Raw genomic sequence first — 16,873 nt, 5'->3', positions numbered from 1 at the left:
ATTTCCGTTTCCAAAGTGGCTCGGAATGTCTGGGTTAGACTATTCCAACAGCTCTTCCTTGGATGCCAGGTTCATTTTGGGGATCTCTTAAATAAACCTGTAACTCTGTGAATAAACATCAGAGAGCTAGGAGATCTGATTTCCTGCCGGTTGTTTTCGCAAAGGTAAATCTAGGAAAGGCCCTATTCCGGAACTCTTAAAATTGTCTTTGGATTTGCTTCTGCCTGTGGAAATGTCAAGAATGTAAGCAAGGACTGGGAGAGTAGAGTAGGAATGGAATCACTGAGAATCTAACGAGTACAATCCACTCAAGCGGGGGTGAGGGGAGGTGTCTAAAAAACACCCCCATCCCCAAATGAAGCCACAAATCAAACACTGGGATTTGAAGAAGAATGGGAAATGGAAGAGAATGGAGTGGAAAATAAAAGAAGGAGACTTAAAATCACCAAGATAGGCTTAGGTGATAAGAAGACCTACGATGAGAGCAGAAAGTTGTAAGAATCTCAGCCAGTAGGTCCCAAGGAACTAGAAATAAACATTTGTCAGACAAGGTACATAAGGAGCCCATCTGACCAGACTGATTAGTTCCTTAAATTCACACAGTGCAAAACAAGTTCTCAAAGTCACCATAGGCCCTGTGCGGATAAACCATCCTCGATTTGGACTGCTGTCTCCCTGTGAGTAGTAAAGCCATGGTAGAGCTGGTGTAGCTTGGTGACATGAAGAAAGCAAGAATTTAAGCATCTTGTGGCATTAAAGCCCACAGATTACTCAGTGAGCCCACTTATTAATCAATCAATGAATCAATGGTATTTATTGAGCACGTACTCTATGCAGAGAACTGTACTAAGCATTTAGGAGAGTACTGTACAATGGAATTAGCAGACATGTTCCCTGCCTATATGGAGCTTACAGTCTAGAGGGGCAGACAGACATTGATATCAGTAAATAATTTATATAGATAATTTAAAGATATGTACATAAATGCTGTGGGGATGGGACGAATATCAAATGCCCAAAGGTCACCACTCCAAGTGCCTAGATGACATAAAAGGGAGAGCGAACTGGGGAAAGGAGAACTTAATCGGGGAAGGCCTCTTGGAGGAGGTGTGACCTTAATAATGCTTTGAAGTGGGGGAGAATAGTGATTTGGAGTATATGGAGGGTAAGGGAGTTTCAGCCTAAGAACAGGATATGCAAAAAGGGTGGGCAGTGAGATTGAAGAGATCAGGGCCCAGTGAGTAAGCTGATGCTAGAGGAGCGGAGTGTTCAGGCTGGGAAGTAGTAGGATATCAGTGAGGTGAGGGAGGAGGGGGTGAGCTGGCTAATTGATTGAGGAAACAGCCCTCGTTGAGGGTAAGAAGCCAATTGGGCCTTCCATTCGTCTCTCCATCCATCTAAATCCCACCTGTGCCAACTGTGCAACTGGGGAGGATTTCTGTTGCTCCTTTGTTTCAATTATTTATTATGGTATTTGCCAGGCACTGTACTAAGCGCTTGGGTAGATACAAGCTACCCAACTGTCCCTGTCCCACGTGATGCTCTCAGTCTTAATCCCCATTTCCGGATGAGGTAACTGAGGGCCAGAGAAGTGAAGCGAATTGGCCAAAGTCACACAACAGACAAGTGGTGGAGCGGGGATTAGAACACAGGTCCTCTGATTCCCAGGCCCGGGATCCATCCACTGGACCATGCCAATTCATTAACCCTAGCCTCGCAAAAAAAGCCAGTAATCAGTCACGATAGGGGTAACAGTGAACATTGCCTCCATGTGCTTAGTACAGTGCTCTACACACAGTAAGTGCTCAATAAATACGATTGCATGAATGAATGCCCACAGAACTATGCATGACATAGTTTACAAACTCAACGGCCAGAGAGAGGCCCCATGGAAACAAGGAGAGAATAGGAATTTGCTGGAGAGAAAGGATGGCCATAACAGGAAGAAGCTAGCAGAGAACAGTTCAGCCCTCTACTGTTCAATCCAACTGGCTTAAACGGGAGTTATCCAAAACTGCTAAATTTGGATCATGGGGAGGAAAACATCTGGATGATCAAACACAACTGGAAAGGCAGCCAGAGTGTTTTCCGCGAAGCCTGGACGCATCTCCATTGGACAGATGAAGAAACTGGGGCTTAGAGAGTTCACGGGATTTGCCGGAAATCACTCAGCAGTTTCCCAATGTCCCATCCCAAGCTCTTTGCACTGGGCCACACTGCATGGTTCCTGGCCACCTTCTCCAAGTTACTGGCTCCACTCTGGCCACCGTGGGGTGGGAGGAATAGGGGGTATCTAATATCTAACATCTCTCTGGCACCTCCTATCATCCTCCTATATGGAACACTTATTGGGTACAGAACACTGTACTAAGCACTTGGGAGAGTAGAAGACAACAGAGTTGGTAGGGATGATCCCTGGCCACAACGAGCTTACCTGCGTGCCTTTACAGTTTGGGAACAACTAGTGTGTAAGTTTTTGTCTATTCCTGGTAGTGTTCATTGGGGTTTTGTTTTGAAACTAAGACAACCGCTCTCTGCTTCAAAGCAGCGTAAGTAGCGGTGGTAACCAAATTTATGCCCCATTACAAAAATAAGTATGTCATCAATAAGTGGCATTAATTGAGGTCTTACTGTGTGCAGAGCACTGTACTAAGTAGTCTTGGTTCCTGCCAACATATCTCTCTCTCTCTCCACCTACACACACACACACACACGCACACAGAGGTTCTTGGTGGAAATTAACAGATCATTCATAACTGAGCACTGGATAATAAAAATAGCTGACTGTCCAGTATCTAGCTGAAGGAATGGCCACCCTCCTCATGACTAAAGATGGTTTCTCAAAGGCAGGGTTATGCCAAAGGATCCCAGAAACTGCTGGCTATCAGTATTGCACCTGATGTCTGAGGCCCAAAAGACCCACACGTGGGAAGAGCAATGCTGAATTCAACTTAAATCTACAATCAAACACCTCTACAGACTGACTTTTTCTTTGAAAATTATCCAGAAAACACCCAAAGGGATCACTTCACTTGGGCTCTAATTCCTGATCATTTCTACCATGTGGGGAGGGGGGGATTCTTTCCTTAAAATGTAAAATTAACTCTGGTCTTACTAGCATGATTTTTCAGGCTCATCAAAGACCCATGGTGCAGTTGCTTTTTTTCTTTCTTTTTCCGAACAGGATACAAAGGGGTATCAATCAGTGGCATTTACCGAGCGTTTATTGAATGCAGAGCACCATACCAAGGACTTAAAAGTGTAGAGTACAAACATTCCCTGCCCACAATAAGCTGACAGTCTAGAGGCCACTGATATAAATCAATATTCGGTGAATATATAAATGATTTTTGGTTCTATAAATAATTTTTGGATCTATAAGGAGACCACTCTTCCTGCAGGGATGTGTCACAGAAGGAGATGGTGATTCTCTTCACTATCCCTAGAGAAGCTCTCTCAAACAATGATTTCCATTCCCCCTGCTACAAAATTCTGATTTCCATCCCTGCTGCACCAACTGGAAAAGGCCCCAGGGGAAGACCCCTAGTTGATGGCTAATGAACTGTCTTCTCCCAAGAGGGTAGTGAGTCCTTGGAATCTGTGGTCTTCCACCAATCATTGCATTTTATTGAGCATCTTTTGGGTTCAGCAGAGCAAACTGCTAAGCATTTGGGAGAGTACAGTAGAATTAGGAGCAGCATGGACTAGTGGAAAGAGCATAGGATCCTGGAAGTCAGAAAACCTGGGAATTGCAGTTCTTTTCCCTTGCCTGTTGTCTTTTGACTTTCAGTTTCCTCATCTACAAAGTGGAGGGTGAAAAGGTGGCTAGAGCGTGGGCCTGGTTGTCAGAAGGTCATGGGTTCTAATCCTGGCTCTGCTGCTTGTCTGTTGCGTGACCTTGGGCAAGTCCCTTCAGTTCTCTGGGCCTCAGTTATCTCATCTGTAAAATAGGGATTGAGACTGTGAGCCCCGTATGAGACAGGGACTGTGTCCAACCTGATTAGCTTGTCTCCACCCTAGCGATTAGCACAGTATCTGGCACATAGGAAGTGCTTAACAAACACCATGGTTATTCATTATTATCATAATGAATAATGTTCTCCCTCCCCTTTAGACTCTGAGAGCCACATGGGACAGGGGTTGTGTCTGCTTTGCTTGCATTATATCTATCCCGGCACTTAGCACAGTGTTTGGCACATAATATGCACTTAACTAACACAATTTGTAGTAATAGACACAACCCCTGCTCTCAGTGAGCTTGCAGTCTAGCAAGGCAGACAGGAACTAAAGGAATTCACAGGTTCTTACAGATCAACTACAGAGGGGTCAGAAACAATGAATGGGGACTCATCCCAACAACGATGCTCTCGACATCTTCTCGGAGAGGCCTCTGTAGGTAGGGCCCTGGGAAAGGGCCACTTTTCACCCTTAAAACCGCAAGAATCTCAAGCAGTTGGGGGGGGGCGCACGAGAAAAGGAAGGCAGAGGAAATGGAAGACAAATAATGATTTCATATGGATAAGGCAGACAGTCTCGAGAAGCTGAGAGGTTTGTCACTAATGGTGTTCAGTTGGTTTTGTTGGGCGTTTTGTGGGGAAAAGTTGAGCAGAAACTTCGTAAGTACCTTGAGACAAGGAGACAAATTGGAAACAGCCCAGGCGCTGCCATTACAAACCCAACAGCCCAACAAGGGAAAGTGTTCTCATGCTACCCATGTGTCCAGAGACCCATGGTTAGTTTCCCTCTGGCCTGTTTGACCACACACGCAATCAGTGGTGAATGTCCTCATCAGAGGCACCTAATTCAAGTACAAAAAACAACTCTGTTTTGGATGACAGAAAAGAGAGCCTCTCTTCAGCCATCTGGGAATGCAAACCAAAACGGGAACATTCACTCTTTCCATTCTTCCCACAGGGCCAACCGGGGGAAGCTCTTTCTAAGAAATGTTCTCTGCCTCGCTCACCTCCCTGACGCCAAGACCACTACTCCTCCTCCAACGTGTTTTAACTAGCCGGGAGCTTCCCGGTGAATCCCTTGCTCCAGCTGTCAGCCCCTCCAGCCCGTCCTCCCTTCCACGTCCCCAATCCCCCAACCATCCCCAACTTCCCACCTCCCGACCCCCTCCCGGGCCCTGTGTTGGACTTACTCAGCCATCCTACGCTGGGGCTTCGCTGCACTCGGAGGGAATCATCCAACGTGCGGGTTGCTAGGCAGGGCACTGAGTTCTCAAGCGGGCTGCGTGCTTTAATGTCAGAAGCAGGAGACAGGAGGAGGCGGAGGAGGGAGAGGAGGAGGAGGAGGAGGACACACAAGCAGCCGTGGATGCGGCAGCAAGGAGAGGGTAGAAGCATGGTTAAGAAAAAAAAAAATCTCAAACAAATCACATGAGCAAGTGGCAAGAACACCGACACGTTCAAACATCGACACCGACCCCACAACACGAACACACAAACACAAAACAATACAACTGAACAAATACGTGATTATACGTTGTGCCTCCAACTCAGGGCTCACCTCGAACTCCATCAGGGAAGACACGGATTAGGCCCCACGAGACATAAACTTTATCATCACAACAACACAGGAAGCAAATGTGGATGTAGAAACATCATTAGAATTGGAGGATGATTTGCATTACATACATGTACATGGAGAGGACTTTGGAAACTTAAGTAAAAAGAGTGAAAGCCGATTCATTGTGCTGAATTCTGGTGGATTCATATCCCACAAAACGAACGATTATGCGATACACCCTTCTTCTGCATGGGTAAATATTTTTCGTGGTGCTCAGGGAAGAATTGACTTCCAGAGACAACCATCTTCTCATTCTCAATCCTTCAGCTACAACAATAATAATTAATAATTATGGTATTTGTTAAGTGCTTACTATGTGCCAGGCACTTTACTAAGCGCTGGGATGGATACAAACAAGTCGAGTTGGACACAGTCCCTGTCCCACATGGGGCTCACAGTCTCTATCCCCATTTTACAGATGAGGTGACTGAGGCACAGAGATGTGAAGCAATTTGCCCAAAGTCACACAGCAGACAAGTGGCGGAGCTGATATTAGAACTCATGACCTTCTGACACTCAGGCCTGTGGTCTACCCACTATGCCATGCTGCTTCTTAGTATAGACAAACATAGGCAAACACATGCCATGACATAGGCTTATCTCTGTAGATCAATCCACACATTTGACTGTGATTGGGTTTAAGATAATTTGATTATTGATTGGGTGAACAGCTACTCAGTGACTTTTCAAGTATTGACAGTCATCATGAGGCACAATGAAAGTGAAGTTCCATTCTCCAACTTAAAATGAGTTGTCAAATGGCTAGTGTCATCAAACACTATCTGTGACTGGACTATTTTTGTTATTTACCGCACAGTGAAATAGGTCAGGAGGAAGAAGAGGTGTTACCCCCCATAAGGGAGAAGAAGGCAAAGAAGCAGTGCGATCTAGTCGATAAAGCATGGGCCTGAGAAGCAGAAGGATCTGGGTCTAACCCCATCTCCACCACTTGTCTGCTATGTGATCTTGGGCAAGTCACTTCATTTCTCTGTGCCTCAGTTACATCATCTGTCAAATCGGGACTAAGACTGTCAAATCAGGGTTCACCCTTTGTGGGACAGGGACTGTATCTAAACTGATTATCTTGTTATCTACCCCAGCACTGAGTACAGTGCCTGACATATACATATTTACTATTCTGTTTATTTTGTTAATGATGTGCATATAGCTTTGACACCTGTCTACATGTTTTGTTTTGTTGTCTGTCTCCCCTTTCTAGACTGTGAGCCCGTTGTTGGGTTGGGACCGTCTCTATATGTTGCCAAATTGTACTGCTCAAGTGCTTAGTACAGTGCTCTGCACACAGTAAGCGCTCAATAAATCATCATCATCATCATCATCATCAGTCGTATTTATTGAGCTCTTACTGTGTGCAGAGCACTGTACTAAGCACTTGGGAAGTACAAGTTGGCAACATATAGAGACAGTCCCTACCAAACAGTGGGCTCACAGTCTAAAAGGGGGAGACAGAGAACAAAACCAAACATACCAACAAAATAAATAAATAAAATTTATTTTATTTATTTATTTTGTTGGTATGTTTGGTTAAATGCGATCGAATGAATGAATGAATGAATGAATGTAGTAAGCGCTTAACAGATAGCATGATTATATATTATATAATTGTATCTAAGGATAATGACTACCCTACAGCCCATTAAAAATATTTATTGATGATTGATTCATCAATAAAATTCTGGATAGAATTATTACTCACCTTCTGACATCCCTACTTAGGAAGAAAAAAGATCAGGGAGTTTGGAAGAGCCTCAGACCCTAAAAACAACTAATAAGCACATCTCCAAGCTCATCGGCACCTTTGCCTGTGACGGGGCCTGCAGTTGAAGTAGGAACCACAAAAAACTGAGGGGGTTCCAATCGCCGGTGAAAGAGCTTGCAAAACCTGCTGAAGCAGGCAGTCTGATTTCTAACCCAGAACCATTTCAGAATGAGAACACGTATGGCAAACTTGGGCACACACCCAACAGTACATTCCAGAAATGTGGCTTACGAGGCAGTTAAAGATCAGTAAGTGATGCTGGTGGCCACTTTGTTGCCTTCTGTCTTAGTCTGATTTTTTTTTTTTTCAAAACTGCACCTCTGCAGGCTTTCAGGGTTCTGAGGAACTAAAAGTAGGGGGGATTGGGTCTTCTTGAGTTACTTCCAGAATGGTTTCATGCCAAGAGGAAGACATGCATTCAGTAGCCCTGGAAAATGCTTCCTTGCTTATTTCATGCTTAAAGGCCCCCAGGATCAGTGGGGTGGGTGCCCGCAGGCCAAAGGACCACCATGGCAAATTTGAGAATAGAGATATCCAACCCAAACAAAAAATTCCCTCCTAGAGCTAGCTGGTCCTTAGGTGACATTCATGTTCTCCGTTTGGCTCATCGAACAGACTGCAACCCACAGTGCAAAGTGCCCAGAAGTCAGGTGTCCACAGGAAACTCGAACCCCTCAACCGGGGCATTCACCTCAGCATTTTCACCAGCTAATCTGGTCGGGGCAGTGGAATGGCAACTGTACCAAGCATAAGAGGCTGGCACCTATGAGTTCGCCAACAGCAACCTCTTTGCAGCACAGGTAGGGCCCAGCTGTCAGGATGTTTACATTCTCCCCACAGAACTCTGTGTGCTTCCTTTAGGCTACGCCTCCCTTTGCTAGGCTCTGCTTGATCCCCAGGAGTGGCTGAGGCACCCATGTTCCTTTCACCCATGTTGATTTTAACTCCTGAAAGTTTCCTTTCTTTTCGTTCTCAGCATTGCACCAAATTTGCTCCTCTTATAGGCCCCTTGTGCTCAGATTTTGAAAAGCTTGTTTCCAAAGCTGCAGCCAAACTTGCTGTAATTAGAGCGAGATAATAAGGTAATGGGGTATAATTTACAGTATACGTTCCTCTTACTGTGGTTTTTTTTTCACATTTAAAAGATTAAGAATCCAACTTAATTCTGCTACTATTTTATGAAATGGAAGTCTGGCAAAAGGAAGATTTTCCACTGTAAAAAAACTTGGAGTGGGTCTTATGTTTCAATGAATCTCGACAAGGCATGACTAAAACCTATATTGCCAGTTATCTATAATCTCCCCACTTTAAGCAACTAGGCATGACTAAAACCTATATTGCCAGTTATCTATAATCTCCCCACTTTAAGCCTGTTGCCTGCAGTGTGACCTTGGGCAAGTCACTTCACTTCTCTGCACCTCGGATACCTCACCTGTAAAATGGGGATTGAGACTGTGAGCCCTATGTGGGACAGGGACTGTGTCCAACCTGATTTGTTTGTATTCACCCCAATACAATGCCTGGTACACAGTAAGCGCTTAACAAATACCATTATTATTATTGTTATTAAACTACCATTCCGTTTGGAATCTGATCTGTTTGCCAGGCTCTGGCTTCAGGCAGAGACATTTTGGACTCTAATTCAGATTAACATGATTTATCAAAGTAATTCAACTACATTTTTTTGTTTCAAAGGAGATTTTCTAGCAGACAGGCCAAAATCAGCAGGGAAGGTGATGCATTTTGGGGGACAAACTCATATAATGACTCCTAAAAGCCAGTCACCGAGCCAACAGTTCAGCATCACGAGTGATGTGTGAGGCAGCTGCTTTCTGGGAAGAGTGAAAAGCTTCCTCAAACCATAAATTTTGTTTGGGAACTAGATGAAATGGATCACTTCAATCCCTACCTTTGCATAATTCAATACATTCCTATTTGCAATAGCAAGGAATCCCATTTTTTTTTAAATGCAGTTTGTGGAGGTTTTCTTCAACTCTCAAGTAATGGCTTTCACTTGAATGATTTCAAATGCCGTCTTATCTAACCGGAATAGCAAGAATTGCAAGAATAGTGCTTAGGAGCAAAAACAGAGAATGAAATATGGAGAATAATGTAATACTAGGATTTTCCATTAACATGTGGCTGCAAATATTACTCTGGCCATCATCTCTGCTCAAGTTTATTAGCCAGTCCCCGTGCTCTTGAGAAAGATGACCATTCGTTAAGATACTCACTCCATATGGACTATTTTCTGACATTCCTGAAGATGAGACATAGAGAAGGGGCTGTAAAACTCAAAGTCCTAAAAATCTTCTTCTTACTCCTTTAGGGGTGGAAAAAAATGAAGGCATCAAAACCCACACACATTAACATTAAGCGTGAGATACAAAAAAAAAAGGAGGAGGTCAAGAATCCAGAGTAGCTACATAGCTGATAAAGCAAGTGAACTGTTATTAAATTCAACTATTCCTTCTAATAGTGGGTGACTAAATAGACTGCCACATCTTAAGGGAGATGTTGATCAACTCCACAAGTCATTCGGAACATCCCTCAGCCTCTAGTTAGAGGAAAGTCAGAGCAGAAGGTTTATTTCATTTTAAAAGATTTTCAGGGGTGGCAGAGCCACAGAATCTCTTGTTAACCTGTTCCAGTCTTGATTCACCCCAATGGTCAAGAATAGTTTCCTTCTACCTAACCTAAACTTCTCCTGCAATTTGTTTTCTGAAGATGAAGACACTCTGACACCCACAGAATAAATTTTCAATTACTTGAAGACAGATTCACCCCTTAACCTATGAATCATTCACCAATGTCAAAAGGGAATAAGCTATTAGCTAGATTACTGTTTCACTCACTGCTTAACATGTGATTGTATTTCTCCATCACCTTTACATGAAGAGCAATTGCTCTCCTTTGACGTCTTTTCTCTTTTTTAATGGTATTTATTAGTTACATACTATATGTCGGGCATGTTATTAAGCACTGGGATAGATACAAAGTAATCAGTTTGGACACAATCCACATCCCATATAGGTCTCACGATCCTCATTTTAGAGAGGAGGTAATTGAGGCACAGAGAAGTTAAGTGATTTGCCAAGGTCACACAGCAGACAAATGGCAGAGCAGGGATTAGAACCTAGGTCCTCTAACTCCCAGACTCATGTTGTTTTCACTAGGCTACACTGCTTCTCTGTTGGTAAAAAAAAAAAACATACACACACTGGTTCTAGTGCAAGATAGAAAGCACATGGTCCCCGACACGCAGTTCTGTCCGAGGTCCAGAGCAGGGGGGTGAGCCCTCATTCTCTGTCTCAGCAAGGAGAAAGTAGAGGAGAGTGTTAAGAAAAAGGCTCACTGGGTGAGGCAGAGAAAGGAAGGCCAGGGATAGAGCTGATAGAGCCATCCCTGAAACTTTGTGAAGACATCGATGGAGAGGGCAAGCTGGAAAATCGAGGGAGGGGCTTTGGTTCCCCAATATTAATTCCCTTTTTCCTCTCCAATTTCCCTTCTCCACCCCAACCCAATCCTTTCAGTAGGGTCATCTAAAGCCCCACTGAACCACAGACCAGACAAGGTCCACTGTATAACCCATTTTTTAACGACCATAAAAATGAAGATGATCGAAAATCACATTTTTGACCACCACGGACAGCATGGAAGTGCTCCTGTTCGAAAGCTAGCTTGTGAATTAACACCTCAACTTCTTTCTGTGACTCTCACATGAGTGACTCTAAATCGTCCAATCAATTAACCAATCAATGGTACTTACTGAGTGTTTACTGTGTGCAGAGCAAGGTGTAAGCACTTGGGAGAACTTAATGCTTCAAATAATGGGAGAGATGATTAAAAGTTATTCCTAGCAAGACTTTGAGCCAATGGGAGTCAGGTATAAGCCAGAAGTCCCAAGTATTACGAGGCGTAAACCTAATGCCGAGAGATGGGAAGTCAGCGGGGCATAAATCTGACACTTTCAGACTGCACACCTCATTAACCTCTTTACACAACATTAATACCGTATGAATGCATCCATTAAAATAAAGAGAAATTATAACACTTGAATGAAATTTACTACCTGGGAGGAATGCCCATTATAGCTTACAGACCTTCTGGATTAGTGACACCAAGTTAATAAAGTATCTTGGGATGGGGCTGAATTGTGTCATTTTAAGCATCCCTCCAGTTCTATTCTAACCATTTAGGATCCCACCCATACCGGGGTGCTAAAAGCCCACAGTTCATCCTGGACTGAGGGGATTTTTAGAGAGAAAACAAATCATTCACCCCTCTAAAGGAGGAGTTTATAAGGTTTGTAAGGTTTTGACCTTAATGAAGCAACTTATTACTGTTGCCCTCAGCTTTAAAGCAATCATCTTGCCCCCACCTATTTTACTCTTACTCATAGCCCAGCCCACAAACGTTGCTCCTCTAATGCCAACCTATTCACTGCTCTTGATCTTGTCAATTTCGCCGCCGACTGCTCAAGTCCTGCCTCTGGTCTGGAATGCCCTCCCTCTTCATATCTTATTTTATTTTATTTTGTTAATATGTTTTGTTTTGTTGTCTGTCTCACCCTTCTAGACTGTGAGTCTGCTGTTGGGTAGGGACCGTCTCTATATGTTGCCAACTTGTACTTCCCAAGCACTTAGTACAGTGCTCTGCACACAGTAAGCGCTCAATAAATACGATTGAATGAATGAATGAATGAATGAATATCTGACAGACAGTCACGCTTCACACTTTCAAAACCTTATTAAAAGCGCATCTCCTCCAAAAGGCCTTCGCTGACTAAGCCCTCATTTACTTTTCTCCCTGGAATTGTACCTTTTATTCTCCCCTCCCTCAGACTTACAGCACTTATGCACATATCTGAAATATTTTATTTATATTAATGTCTGCCTTCCTCCTTAGACTGTAAACTCACTGTGGGCAGAAAATGTGTCTATTAACTCTGTTATATTGTACTCTTCCAAATGCTTAGTACAGTGCCCTTCACACAATATGACTGATTGATCGATTGGAATACTTGCATTGTCAAAACGACTACTATCACTGAAAGCTATTATTGGAAGGCATTATTATTCCTATTTTAATGGACAACTCTGTAACACTGCCCCCTTTTTCCTCTCCTCCTCCCTATCCCCCCCGCCCTACCTCCACCCCCTCCCGCAGCACCTGTATATATGTTTGTGCAGATTTATTACTCTATTTATTTTACTTATACATATTTACTATTCTATTTATTTTGTTAATGATGTGCATCTAGCTTTACTTCTATTTATTCTGATGACTTGACACCTGTCCACATGTTTTGTTTTGTTGTCTGTCTCCCCCTTCTAGACTGTGAGCCCGTTGTTGGGTAGGGACCATCTCTATATGTTGCCAACTTGTACGTCCCAAGCGCTTGGTACGGTGCTCTGCACACAGTAAGCGTTCAATAAATATGATTGAATGAATGAATGAATGAAATTTCTACTGGCAAATGCCCTTCCAAAGATTATATAAAATGGTTATGCAATGCAGAATTAATTTATATAATGAATTAATAATGAATTCTGAAGTGTCTCAAGAAGAGGTTCACCCACATAGGTTTCTGAGAGCAAGAAAACTAGCTGCAGTAATCACATAGAAAACGTAAGGAACCTGAGGCCAGAAAGTTTCATCTAACATAACTCATAGGTCCGAGAAATCCATAACACTGAGTGTTCTCAGGCCTTTACCCCTTCCCTGGATATTTAAAAAGAGGCAGGAAATGTGAATCTCAGGGATAATCTAAGTTTAGCCTTAGTACAAGCATTCTTTTTTTAATGATAATGATGGCATTTGTTAAGCGCTTACTATGTGCAAAGCACTAAGTGCTGGGGGGATACAAGGTGATCAGGTTGTCCCACGTGGGGCTTACAGTCTTAATTCCTATTTTGCAGATGAGGGAACTGAGGCACAGAGAAGTTAAGTGACTTGGCCAAAGTCACACAGCTAATTGGCGGGGTTTAGCTCTTAGTAAGTGCCAGGCACCATACTAAGCACTGGGGAAGATACAAACTAATCAAGCTGATCACAATCCATGTTCCACATGGGGCTCACAATCTTGATCCCCATTTTGCAGATGAGGTTACTTATGCACAGAGAAGAGAAGTGACTTGTCCAAAGTCACACTGCAGACAAAAGGCAGAGGCAGGATTAGAATGCAGGTCCTCTGACTGCGCCTGTGCTCTCTCCACTAGAGACAGTTGGTGGAAGCAGATTGCCTCAAGACTCAGGAAGGAAAAGTCTGGTCTTCTGATCCACCTCTCCAGACCAGCACGTAGGACTCTGCAATTGATCAATCGATCAGGGTTATGTAATAATCATGATGGTATTTGTTAAGTGCTTACTATGTGCAAAGCACTGTTCTAATCACTGGGGAGGTTACAAGGTGATCAGGTTGTCCCACGGGGGGCTCACAGTTTGAATCTCCATTTTACAGATGAAGTAACTGAGGCCCAGAGAAACTAAGTGACTTGCCCAAAGTCACAAAGCTGACAGTTGGAGGAGTCAGGATTTGAACCCATGATCTCTGACTCCAAAGCCCGTGCTCTTTCCACTGAGCCACACTGCTTCCTCAAGCAGCGTACTGTGTACTCAATAATATGTATTGAGCGCTTACTGTGGGCAGAGCACTGTACTAAGCATTTGGGAAAGTACAATACAGTAGCGCACAAGGGGAGATGTCAATTACCTTCTGAACTATGTGTGCAGGAGATAGGATCACAAATTGGGTAACTTGAGTAATGCACCTGGTATTAATATTTGAGGTCCAATTCTTTGGACGACTCTTCCACTGGAGCTTGGATTGTTGGACTAACTGCTCTTAAAAGCCACCCCCTTTCTCCTAGATGCTCTGAAACTGTACTTAGCACTTGAGAGAGTACAATATAACAATATAACAGACACAATTCCCTGCCCAAAATGAGCTTACAGTCTAGAGAAGTTCTCCTGGTCTGTTCAGCCAAACCCTTCCCACTTCCCCTGTCCTCTCCACACCTCCTTTAGGAAGCAATGGACAGTTCCATTTGATTTTCTTGGGAGGGTGGGAGGCGTGGCGTGGTACACCAAGCCAACCTGAACCCCCACAGGAGCCATGGTTTCACTCCATCTGCTTCCTCATCCCATGAGAAGCAGCATGGCTCAGTGGAAAGAGCCCGGGCTTTGGAGTCAGAGGTCATGGGTTCAAGTCCCGTCTCCGCCACTTGTCAGCTGTGTGACTTTGGCAACTTCTCTGTGCCTCAGTTACCTCATCTGAAAAATGAGGATTAAGACTGTGAGGCTCCTGTGGGACAACCTAATCACCTTGTAACCTCCCCAGCACTTCAAACAGTGCCTTGCACATAGTAAGTGCTTAATAAATGCCATTATTATTATTATTATGACAACCTTACCCGCAGCGAGTGCCACCATCCCCCACTTGGCATCTGCTCAACACCCAGACTTGGTGTCTGGTCAAACACCAGGTAGCCTTCTGGCCCAGAGTGGTCACTGATTTTCAAAACAGCCTAAGGAAGGCGAGAAAATGGAAGCCTTTCTGACCAGCAGTGAGAATGCGGAAGAATCAGCAAAATCGAACGGGAGTACTCTGGTGCGGAACCCCCTTTGTTTTTGAATTATCTTTTGAAAGCATCAACAATTCATCAAATAACAGTGAGCGTTTCACCCTCTCCCAAACCTACAAACAAACCAAGAGCCTGAGAGAACGGGTGAGTCCTGAAACAAAGCTGTAAAAGCAACATAATATGGGCTCTCCCTTAGACAAAGTCAAACCTGATGTTGAGTGAGGAAACCCTATCTGCCCCAGAGGGGTTGGTTGTGTAGCATGGAATTTTATTTCTTTGCAATTTATTCAAACCCCCTTTGTCACAGCAATATTTTATGTGTTATTCTGCAAGCTCAGTCCAGCGCTCCCAAAGCCTAGCAAATGTGCACATTTCTCTTCAGGCCCAAAAGATTGGAAAACCTCCACTAACTCCACGCTGAACAGCTAAGCTCCAGCAATCTGCTTTTCTTTCTAACGGCTACTGAGCTGTTTCCTGCCTCGGACTTTACCCAATCCAGCGATGTGTTTGAAAAACGATATTCAAGAACCCAGAAGTTTGTCCCTCTATGGTCAAATCTGTGAGGAAAATACCTCCAAGGAGGGAATATACAGAAACCAAAGTCTTCCCTCTCTCTTTTCCCAATCGCAGCAGAGGAAGAATCCGTCTAGATTAAACATACCCACACTTGACTCTAATTATGGCATATGGAAAAAGCCCCTTGTTGTGGAAAGTGGCCCAGGATAATGTTAAGTCTTAGTCTGAAGTTCTGATTGAAGGGATGGCTCCTTAGCTAAGCCCCCTTCAGAGGATTTCAATTGCCTCAGCCGTATGTTCTGAGACCCAACATGTGCCCTGGGTTATGGAAGACTCATTGCCCTACCACATCTGTTGAGGAGGATGCCCTGGATCCCCACTCTGAGGGTGCCTGGGTCTGCCCATGTGAGTCAGGAGAGCAGTGGACCAACGGGTAGGCCGCAGCCTCCTTGACCAAACAGTGCCCACTCCCCTGCTAGGCCATCCCGGAGGTGACACGGTTGGGCCTGCTGGGTGCCCAGAGCCAGAAGCCTGCAAAAAGAAAATCGTGAAATGGCGATGGAGCCAGGACTCAAGAGAAAGGAAAGAAACCGAGAAAGATGACCGAGGAACCTCAGAACTGGAGAAGGAAGATGGGAGAGAAGGACACAGAAGGAATGTGTGAGAGAGGAGAAGAAAAGAGAGGAGCCAGCTGGCCTCACATTACCATTATCGGTGCCGCTAAACATCCTACTTGCACTTGAGACCGTCTTCCCGATGTCTGCCAGGGAGCGGAGGTTGGATTTCTTGGTTTGGTGCCGGTGCTTCCGGAGCAGGGTGTACGTCACTTTATCCTTCAAGTCGGCCCTCAACAGTCCTGTCTCGATCTGATTCTCCACTATCATATCTGGTAGAAAAAAGAGAAAGAAAAAAAAAAATCAGAGGCCCAGTGTGGACTGCAGAAAACAGCATGAGTGTGGGAGTCAGGAGAACCAGGATCCCCCTGTTGATTGTTGCATGACTTTGGGCAAGGCACTTAACCTCTCTCTTCGCCTCAGTTTTCCCGGGATATAATGCCTGTCCTCCCTTTCTCTTAGTCTGTGAGCCCCATATGCTAGACGGACTATGTCCAACCTATCTTGGACCTACTACAGTGTTTGGCACATAATAAGCACTTAATAATAAGCCCTAAATACCATCACTAGAATAAGGTTACTCTCTGGGCTGCTGTAGGAAATCAGTGAGGTCAAGTAACAATAATAATAATGATGGCATTTGTTAAGCGCTTACTATGTGCAAAGCACTGTTCTAAGCGCTGGGGGGATACAAGGTGATCAGGTTGTCCCACATGGGGCTCACAGTCTTCATCCCCATTTTACAGATGAGTATACTGAGGCTCAGAGAAGTTAAGTGGCTTGCCCAAGGTCACACAGCTGAG

General features: G+C 44.2%; 1 protein-coding gene across 3 annotated transcripts in view; it reads right to left on the bottom strand.

Moving 5' to 3' along the window:
- The window catches only part of SLC4A4 (solute carrier family 4 member 4), a 355,442-nt gene that overhangs the window by 146,974 nt on the left and 191,595 nt on the right, over positions 1–16,873 (bottom strand). For all 3 annotated transcript variants that reach the window (XM_038758874.1, XM_038758873.1, XM_038758875.1), the window contains exon 6: positions 16,163–16,342. In XM_038758874.1, the coding sequence (XP_038614802.1) occupies positions 16,163–16,342 (180 nt within the window). The remainder of the gene's footprint in view (positions 1–16,162; positions 16,343–16,873) is intronic.

The sequence above is a fragment of the Tachyglossus aculeatus genome, chromosome 17 (assembly GCF_015852505.1).
Source record: "Tachyglossus aculeatus isolate mTacAcu1 chromosome 17, mTacAcu1.pri, whole genome shotgun sequence".
Classification (NCBI taxonomy): Eukaryota; Metazoa; Chordata; class Mammalia; order Monotremata; family Tachyglossidae; genus Tachyglossus; species Tachyglossus aculeatus.
This window is presented reverse-complemented; position numbering and strand designations above follow the sequence as displayed.